General features: G+C 38.4%; 3 protein-coding genes across 3 annotated transcripts; 1 reads left to right on the forward strand and 2 right to left on the reverse strand.

The window, feature by feature from the left end:
* Positions 1-910: 910 nt before the first annotated feature.
* Positions 911-3,803, forward strand: LOC149945696 (uncharacterized). The gene is made up of 9 exons (XM_090176684.1): positions 911-964; positions 1,021-1,162; positions 1,224-1,451; positions 1,516-1,603; positions 1,674-1,852; positions 1,900-2,079; positions 2,142-2,299; positions 2,348-2,510; positions 3,043-3,803. Exons 1-9 carry the CDS (start codon positions 911-913, stop codon positions 3,801-3,803), a joined length of 1,953 nt encoding a protein of 650 aa, XP_090032810.1.
* A 670-nt stretch (positions 3,804-4,473) lies between these two features.
* LOC149945697 (uncharacterized protein F54H12.2-like) lies at positions 4,474-4,965 on the reverse strand. Its single transcript, XM_090176685.1, has one exon. The coding sequence runs from the start codon at positions 4,963-4,965 to the stop codon at positions 4,474-4,476; it is 492 nt and encodes a 163-aa protein (XP_090032811.1).
* Positions 4,966-7,052: 2,087 nt separating this feature from the next.
* Positions 7,053-8,116, reverse strand: LOC149945698 (uncharacterized). Its single transcript, XM_090176686.1, has 3 exons — positions 8,018-8,116; positions 7,702-7,955; positions 7,053-7,410 (listed from the first exon to the last, which is right to left on the reverse strand). The coding sequence occupies exons 1-3, from the start codon at positions 8,114-8,116 to the stop codon at positions 7,053-7,055; spliced, it is 711 nt and encodes a 236-aa protein (XP_090032812.1).
* Positions 8,117-10,004: the final 1,888 nt, after the last annotated feature.

Here is a 10,004-nt window from a genome sequence, read left to right on the forward strand (position 1 = left end):
AATGTTCCCACACATAGCTTCGGTAATTTTTTTTCTTATTGACATATTCCGATAAGTCACTTGTTCCCTCCGCCATGATAATTGTACGCAACCTTCCGAACGTATGGATAACTACGATTAAAACGTTTGCTTTGCCGTAGTTTACTTTATAACCTCGAAAACGGTGAATTAACTGCCTTAATCTTTTAAAATAACATAAAAAATAGCTAAACCGATTATGACTGATAAGAATTGTGTTAAAATCGTAATTAATATTTTACAAAGGACACGAAGATAAAGGCGATCAAATTATTTGAGTAGCGTAAAACACTATTAATTTCGTTAAAGTTTGTTAGGAAGGAAATTCGTTTTTTTTCCGATAATTGAACGGTAATAGTTTTACAATTTTTTACTGCTAGCGTGGTAAACCGTAATACTTCGCCGGAACGGTCGGATAATTACGGTTAATTCGTTGACTTTGCCCGTGTTTACTTTAAAAGCTCATCAACGGTGAATTATCTAATTTAATCCGTAAAAAATATATAAGTTAGTTAAGCCGATTATGTCTGATAAGAACTGTTTTACATATGAAACTAATATTTTACACAAAACATGACACTAAAGACAATCAAATTATTTGACTAGGATTAAAAAACGTTTAATGGTTAACGTTTGTCAGGAAGTAGGTTCGTTTTTTTCCCATAATTAAACAGTAATAGTTTTTCATAATTTTTTATTTAAACACAACTATAGTAGGAAATAAAAAAGGAAATATTCTTTATCGATTAAACTTTCATGGATAAAATTGGTAAGTTTATTTAAACCAATTTGCGGAATAATATAATTAATCACTCCACAATGGAGTGCGTTTAATAGTGGATAACCGTCACCGGATCGCCAAGCCCTAGTCCACGGTCCCCAACTTGTGAAAATGCCCCACAAAGAACCCATTTTAAAATTCAATAAAATCGACTGGCTACAAAAGGTAAAAAAGAAATCTTATTACAAATTTTCATTTTTTAATATTCTTCTTAAATTTAGGTACCTTACGTCATATACGCGGATTTTGAATCTATCATTGATAAAATCCATACAAGTTTACCCGATTCTTCACTGTCATCAACAACCAAACTTTCCGAACATGTAGCGTGTGGTTTCAGCTATGTTGTTGTAGGACCCGATGGTATTTATATTTTGTACTGTTTTTAAAAATATCTTCGCTACAAAGAATATTCAATTTATAGGAAAACCACATCCGCCCGTGACTTATAGAGGAACTGACGCTACTGATGTTTTTCTTGAAAGTTTGTTGATGGAACGGGAGTACACCACCGAATTATTAAAGAAAAACGTTCCGATGGTTTTGACACCAGTCGAAGAAGAATCGGTTCGCAACGCCATTCATTGTTACGTGTGTGGAGATCTTCTCACGCATAGCGATCCGGGAGTTAGAGACCATTGTCATTATTCCGGTATAATACACTTTTATCGGTGGTTTTTATTATCAGAAAGCTAACGTCTAATTACAATTTTTAGGGCGTTTTCGCGGAGTGGCCCACAATTCGTGTAATTTAAAGCTAAGAGTTGGAAAGTTTACACCCGTCGTCATGCACAATTTATCACGGTACGTAATTTATTTCCCTTTCTACTATCGACGAAATTATAACTAAATTATATTTATTTTCAAATTGTAGATACGACGCAAATCTTATTATGCAGAGGATTGGGTTAATGAAGGAACATAAAATTTCCTGCATTCCATCAACCACCGAAACTTATATAAGTTTCACTATAGGTCGTCTCCGTTTCATCGATTCACTTCGTTTCATGCCAGCTTCCCTCGAAACTCTAATTAATAACTTAGCTATGGGGGGTCGGATAAATTTCCTATTTTAAACTCTTTCTATCCTTCGCATCAAGTCCCGTATTTACTTAAAAAATTAACCTATCCTTACGACTACATGAGCAGCGTGGCAAAGTTTGAGGAGACACTTCCTCCCAGAGAAGCATTTTTCAACTTTCTCACTGACGAACACATATCAGATGAAAGTTACGAATCCGTCCGACAAGTGTGGAATACTTTCAACGTAAAAAATCTAGGTATTTCGCCAGAAATCTTTAATGCAAAGAAATAATGTTACTAACGAAAAGTTTCTTGACAGGTGAACTACACGATTTGTACGTTCAAGTGGATACCCTCCAGCTCACTGACGTCTTCGAAAGTTTCCGCGCCATGTGTGTAGCATACTATGGCCTGGATTGCGCGCACGCGTACACCGGACCAGGATTCGCCTGGGAATCTGCGCTTCACATGACCAAAGTTAAGTTGGAGTTACTCCTCGATATTGACATGCACTTATTTATTTAGCGCGGTATTCGAGGAGGGGTTTCGATGATTAGCCACAGATTCGCCAAGGCGAATAATAAATACATACCCGAAACTTACGACCCCGAGCAGCCGAGTAATTTTATAATGTACTTCGACATGAACAATTTGTACGGGTCGTCGATGGTCGGCTACCTACCCGCTAGTAAGTTCACTTGGGTACCTGTAAAAGACCTCCTCGATTACGCTAATTTACACGTGCTTACTTTATCTGACGAGTCATCCTATGGTTTCATTTTGGAGGTTGATTTAGAGTTTCCTGCTGAATTGCATCAAGAACACAATTGCTACCCCCTTGCGCCCGAATCTCGCGCAATAACCACCGATTTATTTTCTTCATATTATAAACTGATGCTTAAACAATTGAACCTTTCCACAAAAGACACTCTTTCTAAGCTTGTACCTAATCTATTCAACAAGCAACGTTACGTAGTTCACTATCGTAATTTAAAATACTACGTTTCGAGGGGATGAAACTTACTAAAGTTCACAGGATACTCTCGTTTGACCAAAGTCCTTGGCTTCGTCCCTTCATCGAGTTCAATACGGAGAAAAGAAAACTTGCCAAAAACAACTTTGAACGGGAATTTTTCAAGTTGCTCAATAATAGCACTTTTGGTATATTAAATATAAATTTAAATAATAATTAATACTAATCTCATTTTCTCTAATACTAGGTAAGACCATGGAAAATCTCCTTAATCGTATAGACTTTCATCTCGTGCAAACACCTGAGCGGGCCATCAAGGAAGCGTCTTCTCCGGCATTTGAAAAGTTCACTATTTTCCACAACGAACTCGTAGGCATTCAAATGAAGAGCAAGTCGCTTACTTTGAATAGACCTATTTATACCGGCTTCTCCATTTTGGATCTATCCAAACTTTCCATGTATGAGTTTCACTACGAGTACATGCGGAAGAATTTCGGGGGTAAAGCGCGACTCCTTTTCACAGATACTGACAGCCTCACGTATGACATACAATCCGAGGATGTCTACGCGGACTTACAGAAGTCCTCCCACCTCTTCGATTTATCAGGATATCCCGTTAATCATCCTCTTCACAATGAATCAAATAAAAAAGTGATTGGGAAGATGAAAGACGAGATGGAAGGAGTTCCGATTCGCGAGTTTTGCGGTTTACGCCCGAAAATGTATAGTATCCTTTCGGAGAAGGGGGAGAAAAAAACCGTGAAGGGTGTTTGCAAGAGAGTCGTCAAAAAAAGTATCCGCCACTCGAGCTACCGCAATTGTCTTTTTCGGAATCAAATTACGAGCAACTGTATGATGCGAATTGTGAGTCAGAGACATCAACTCTTTACCATTTCCCAAAACAAAATGTCTCTAAATCCTTGTGATAATAAAAGATACATTTTGGGTAACGGTATTCAAACTCTATCCTATGGACATCACTGGATCGACAAGATAAAAAGGGTGTGACTGAATTCGTAAAATACGTATATAACTAATAGAACATTATGTATATGACTAAAAGAATATTTAGAGTATTTAGATTTATTTTCACAAATATTATTCTAAAAATGTTAAATATTTTCAACTGGAAATGATCTGTGAATTTACTTTAACAAAAAGTTTATGAACTAGGGTTTTTGCAATTTGTTTTGAATGTTGGTAAATTAAAAAAAACATATAGTAATTCAATATTTATTGAATAGTTTGAATACACAAATTCTTTAATCATCTTATCATTATCATTTTTTTGTTTAGAATATCAAACATTTTTACACCCCGACATCGATTAATAGCAAAATACACGCAAAAGCCTCCACAAGTCCTACTAAGATTTCCTTGTAGTTGTAACGAATTAAAAGTAACAGTTTTACTATTTCTTTCGACAAAGTCATTAAAGCGAAACATATCGAGGGCGTTCCCGAAAGAATCGAAGAATTCTGTAGCGCTGTTATTTTTCGAGAAATAGAGTACAACCCAATGTTCTCCGGACGTTTCTGAAGTAGCCGTGTTCACGATATAAAGAGAGGGGAAAGTCTTCACGTATTTGGGTAATTGATCCGCAGCCATAACTCCCCGAAATAGGTTTTTGGTGGACTTATCGTTTTCCATAATTCTAGTTAGTTGTAACGTATCCATTCTAGTTCAAAAGCACGGTTCTGTTTTTATCAATTTCAATCAAACTCTGGAATTCCGCGTACACAATTACAGCAATCGTTTCGGCTAAAGCTGATGCGAATTTTATCTCGAGCCTCAAATTTCCGTTTTTAACTAAATGGAAATGGGCGGCGTTGCTCATCAAATCAGCCGTCAAATCGTAGACGAAAAGGCAGTTCCCACCAACGTAATCTTCGCGACTTATTTGGTTTCCCTCGTCAATGTTCCACTGACCCGTTTGTAGAAATAAATTTGCGTAAGCCTGGATGTAGCTATTCTCCGCGAAATTAGGAGTGAGAGGGCGATGGGGTACGCTGTTTCCGTCCACAAACAATCCAATGTGGTTTAAATTAAAGTGCTGGAAATTATATGGTGATAATTTTAAGTCACCCAGAAAAGCCGTTTGACTAACCATCCCAATCACGACTTTATTGGGAATCTGGCCGGTAAATAAATGATCCTGCACTACACTCATGTTCCCCTGCGGGATCGAAAATGAAGTGCATTCGGTGCGAGTGATGGGGTATTTAGCTCTAGCCACTTGTAATACTTTCGCGTGAGATAATGGTATTTCTGGAATTAATTTAACTTTTCTCAGATAAAGCGAAGCTGATTTGATTTCCAATTGACATTTCACATCGGAGTGTAAACAAAATCGGTGTTCGGTTTACCAAAAACAAATTTTAAATCCACCAAGTTTAGAAGATATCGAGGTTTGTTGACAAACATCTAAATGGAGGACGCCGATCATATCGATAATTCCCTTTTGAGCAAATTCAGCTCTTTTCAAAAAACCTTCGTTTTTGGTAAAGTCGTTAAACTCACCCGCCGTGTCGCGATAGAATAAGGAGCTGGTCAGATGACTCGTTTTAGCCGAGTCACCAAAAGTTAGCATGGTTTGAATCATACTTTTATACGGGTAATTTTGAGCCGAAGGAGTAACGGATTTTTCGTTTAAAAATAGATGCACTTCGGGAAAGATACTGTGTAAAAATAAATTGACCGGCGCCACATTATCAGCTGGTGTAGTTACCACTCCACCCGCACCGATCACGGCGGCTTTGGGGAGATATCCATTTTGTGTTTTTCACTTCCACCTGAACGTGTAGGAGAGTCTGCGACAAGTCTACGTAGGATTCTGAATTGCCACTAATGCAAAACGTTAACGCTGAATTGTTGGTAATACTGGAAATGGGATTGTATTTGACCCATTCGCCACCGATAATCCCCGTCTGCGATAACGGAACTTGAAAAAGGTCCAATTCCGAATTCACACACCCGCTTGAATGTGGATGTAACAGTGCCATAATAACGCTTTATGAAAATATATCGGAGTAAGAAGGGCACGATGTTTTCCCCCTCTTGGCTTTACGTCGAGTGATTTTGCGCGGTCGGGAGCGTTTCTTTTTAAGTCCAGATCCCGTCATTTGCTTAACCACTTCCGCGGCTGAAATTAAGGTTTCTTTGCCAGCGCTTTTGGATCTAGTTGCGAGTGCCTTTTTGATTGGAATACCGCTAGCAACGTCCGTGACGACTTTCGTTCCAGTATCTAGGAATTTTCTTCCTAAGAACTGGGCTCCACGCTTGAAAAGGGGCATGGCACTGCGAAAAGCAGAAACTAGTATATTGCCTAATACATATCCTCTTTGAACACCCACACCTCGATAAACAGGAATTGATCCATAGCCAGCCTGATTCAAATAGTAGTTCTCGTAATCGCTTACGGCGGGATTATACTGCGAGTGTCTCATGATGTTGGTCGTTCGTTATGCTTTACTAAAATGAACGCGACTCGTTCTCGCACGTGTTGTTATAGGGTAAGCCAGGCCCTCCGTGGTCTGAAATGTAGAGTAACGTGCACCTTTCCAAGTTCGAATCGCACGGGGTTCCCCAAGTCGTCCATAATGTTAATTTCGATAATTTGAATATTTGAACCCGCGACTGGTAAATAATGTGGTTTAGTGAATATCGAGTCTATAGTTTCACCGTCTTTCCCTTTAACGCTGATAATTCTTAGGAGAGGTACGTTCCTGTCCCCGACGATCGTACTTTCAACGATATCGGAATAAACAAACAACGAATGTAATCACACGTCCATATCTACGGTATATGGAGCTATCGTCGATTCCCTAATTTCAAGTTCTTGTACTTGCTGAATCGAAAACCCCAACATAACCGCTATATCAGGAGGGATTTTACAATAAAAACTCTTAGCAATGTGAACCGAAACTCGTTTCAGATGTTTTATGTATTTAAACTTAAAAATTTTACCCTCAAATTTTAACATTTCAAGGAAATCTTCGATTGTAGAGAAATTTGCTTTGGGTATAATAGCTAGTTTTTCTTCCGTAAAACCTTCCGACATGATATCATCCGTCCAAACTCGGACTACCCGCTCTTCTTTGATATTGTTCCACGTTCTAGGATAACTTATTTGCGCTAACCCTACTTCGTAAGGTCCATTCAGCTGAACATTTTCCGGAAGGTAAGCTCTGAATTGGCTCAGAGTATTATCGGGAAAGTAATTCAGCGAAGAATCGGATGGTAGAGTGATGTAGAAACTCATTCTAAGTCTACTTCTTGAACCCAACTGTCAAATTGCGGTCCGTACCCCTTCCAGCGTACAAGTAACTCGACTGAATTATCAGATTTGCGTCGCCGCCTGAGCACTTTTTCAATTTTAAAAGCACAAGTCTCGAGATCTTTTCCGACTTTTTGTACTTCTTCCTTGTAAAACACTCCCAAAATGGGTTCCGAATCTAAAGCCTCCAGTTTATATACCGCCGGTTGCTTCGGTATCCGCTTAATCACTCGAAACAATTCTTCGGAAAAGTTAGGGATATAACCTTTCTCAAAGATACCCTTGTTTTTTCTAATTCTTACAATATCACCAATTTCGAAATCATAGGTCACTGGCGGACTGAAATCAATACCTCCGTATAGAGTTTTCCAAATTATTTTCGGATTTTCTGACGTTACTTCGACGGGCTTACATTTAATTGAACGGTGATAGCTGTTATTGTACGCGGTAACTAAATCTTGGAGCGTATCGACGTATTTATTTGTATTTTTGCCAGTGAAATATCGATACATTCTTGATTTAAACGATCGAATAAAGCGTTCGACGATACTGGCCTTAACTTCAGAATTCGTCGCGAAAAATTCTATTCCCCGTGATTTTAACTCCAATTGAACGGCTTTACAAACAAACTCATTCCCGTGATCACTCTGTAGGCGTTTTGGTCGTCTTTCACCATCTAGTATGTTTTTCAGAGCATTCACTATGGTAGCCCCCTTCTTATCTTTCACCAGCTCAACGAAAGCGAATTTGCTAAATACGTCAATACAAGCGAGTATGTAACGATATCCCTTATTTTGTCTCGATAGTTTCTGCAGGTCAATTAAATCAGCTTGCCATTGTTCGTCAATACCGTAAACTATTGTCTGATTTCTTTCGTACCGCCGCTTTACATTTTTGTGTAACGTATACGTATCTTGGTTCTGTAAAAAATCTTTAACCTCATTACGTTGAATCCCTTTTCTCGGGCTGAACGATACAATCCTCGAAGGCCAACGTAACCGCCAGAGTCTGCTACGTCGTAGGATATATTTCTAAGTTTATCCATAATTGGTAAAATTTCCCGGTGTGGGTACCGTGTAGTACCATAATAGGAATTCAGATAATTCCATTATTACGAATATAAATATTATTATGACAGCGGTTAAAATTTTCGGATTTTTGGAATAAGAATCCACTAATCTGGACGTCACACCCACAGCTACAGTTTCAGTACAACCATCCATCCTGAGTAAAAAATTGAAATAAATACTCGTTAACTTACGTTAAAGGTTTTATTGATAAATACAGTCAAATCGTCACCCACTGTTGCGGTCTGGGTAGAGTCGCGAGATAAGATAATGATTTTAACAAATTTAACCTCGCGGGATTCTTGATAAATTTTTAGGTACATTATTATTTTGCAAAGTTTCGTAAAAATTATTAATTCCCGTAGGATCGACATTTGATTTGGTTTTTCTAACCGCGTCGTAAATTAAATCTATAACGTTCGATCCCGAAACGACCCGCCCCCCAATTTCCATTTCGCCTAATTCGTTCCACGAAATATATCGCAATGTCCATTTGTACAAAGATATCGCGTCGGTGAGCAGACTTGGTGGTATAGATGTGGCAATTTCTCCGTACCCGGTTTTTTTTTATTGCTGTTGTTTTTCAACTGGTTTCTGATTAGAACTTAAGTGTCGCTGTAAAGTTTGATTATAAAATGATAATTTTTCGGATTGGGACATATTGGGGTTCTCGAGAATCGCTTTCATTTCCTTATCCAAAGTGGGTATTTCCGGTTCCAGAACAACTTCTTCTAGAGTAGCGTTTTTCATACGACGTAAGGCGTCTTCGGAAACTAAAATCATTTTGCGGGCCATTTTTACTTATTAATAGCACGGTTTATCGCCACGCCGGCGACTGAGCTCACGATTGAAAGAAGCGGAGCTAATAAAAGCGGGAGAAATCCCCCTTTCTGCACTAGAATCTGTTTTCTTTTAGCGAGAGGAATTTTACGACATAGATGGTGTATCACTTTACGATGTTTCTTCAACCGACTCTTTTGCTCATCTGTAAGTTGAACGTTCCCACGAAGTACATTTATACAGCATTCGACCAACGATAAAATAGCGTCTCGATTTGCTAGCTTGACGATAGCTTTTCTCTGTTTCACGTTACAAGTATTTTAAAAAGTTTAAGTTTTTACAAACTCGTTTTGAAGTTCGTACGCTCATTTTGGAACAAAAATCGCGGCTTCTTCTCCCGGTATGATTCCCGTTCGCAGCCGATATTCATCTGCAGTGTTTGGTTTTAAATCGATGAATAAATAGCCGTACTGTTTCATCACGGCTTGACGGAAAGCGTCCACGGCGAATTTGGTATTTGACGGAGAAATTTGTTTAGCAATATTTAGTACGCTGGAAACGTCTCTAGCGGAACGGAAGATGACGAGGTACTGCGAATTCAGATTGAGAGTTCTAACCTCTTTCCCGTGATAAAACAAATTTTGCATTAAAATCAGTACCGACGTGTTTCGATGATGCGAACCTCGGATGAATAAATTGGTCACGTCTTTGTTATTAGCTATTTCGCATAATAGGTCGTCGAGAATGACAAAATTTCTAATCGTTGGATTCAAAGTTCCTGGATCCAACAATCCTTCGTGAAACTCGACTGTTGAATTATGTTCCAATACTGAATTAAATAATTTCTGTTGGTACTCTGTATAACACCAAATTATTCGTTGGGGTGGGGGAGATATGCAAGAGTCATTATGTTTGATTAATTTCGCGATAAAGTGAGATTTTCCAGACTGCGTGGGTCCTGACACGAGCCCCGTGAAAGGATGTATCATGATAGGATTCATGTTTGTAAATGAGATAAGAAATAATAAGCGTGGTTTTTAATACGATTCTTTTTATTTATATTTTTTAAACAATCTACTGTCTTAT

The sequence above is a fragment of the Leiobunum rupestre genome, chromosome 5 (genome assembly GCF_980474605.1).
Source record: "Leiobunum rupestre chromosome 5, qqLeiRupe1.1.hap1, whole genome shotgun sequence".
NCBI classification, from domain to species: domain Eukaryota; kingdom Metazoa; phylum Arthropoda; class Arachnida; order Opiliones; family Sclerosomatidae; genus Leiobunum; species Leiobunum rupestre.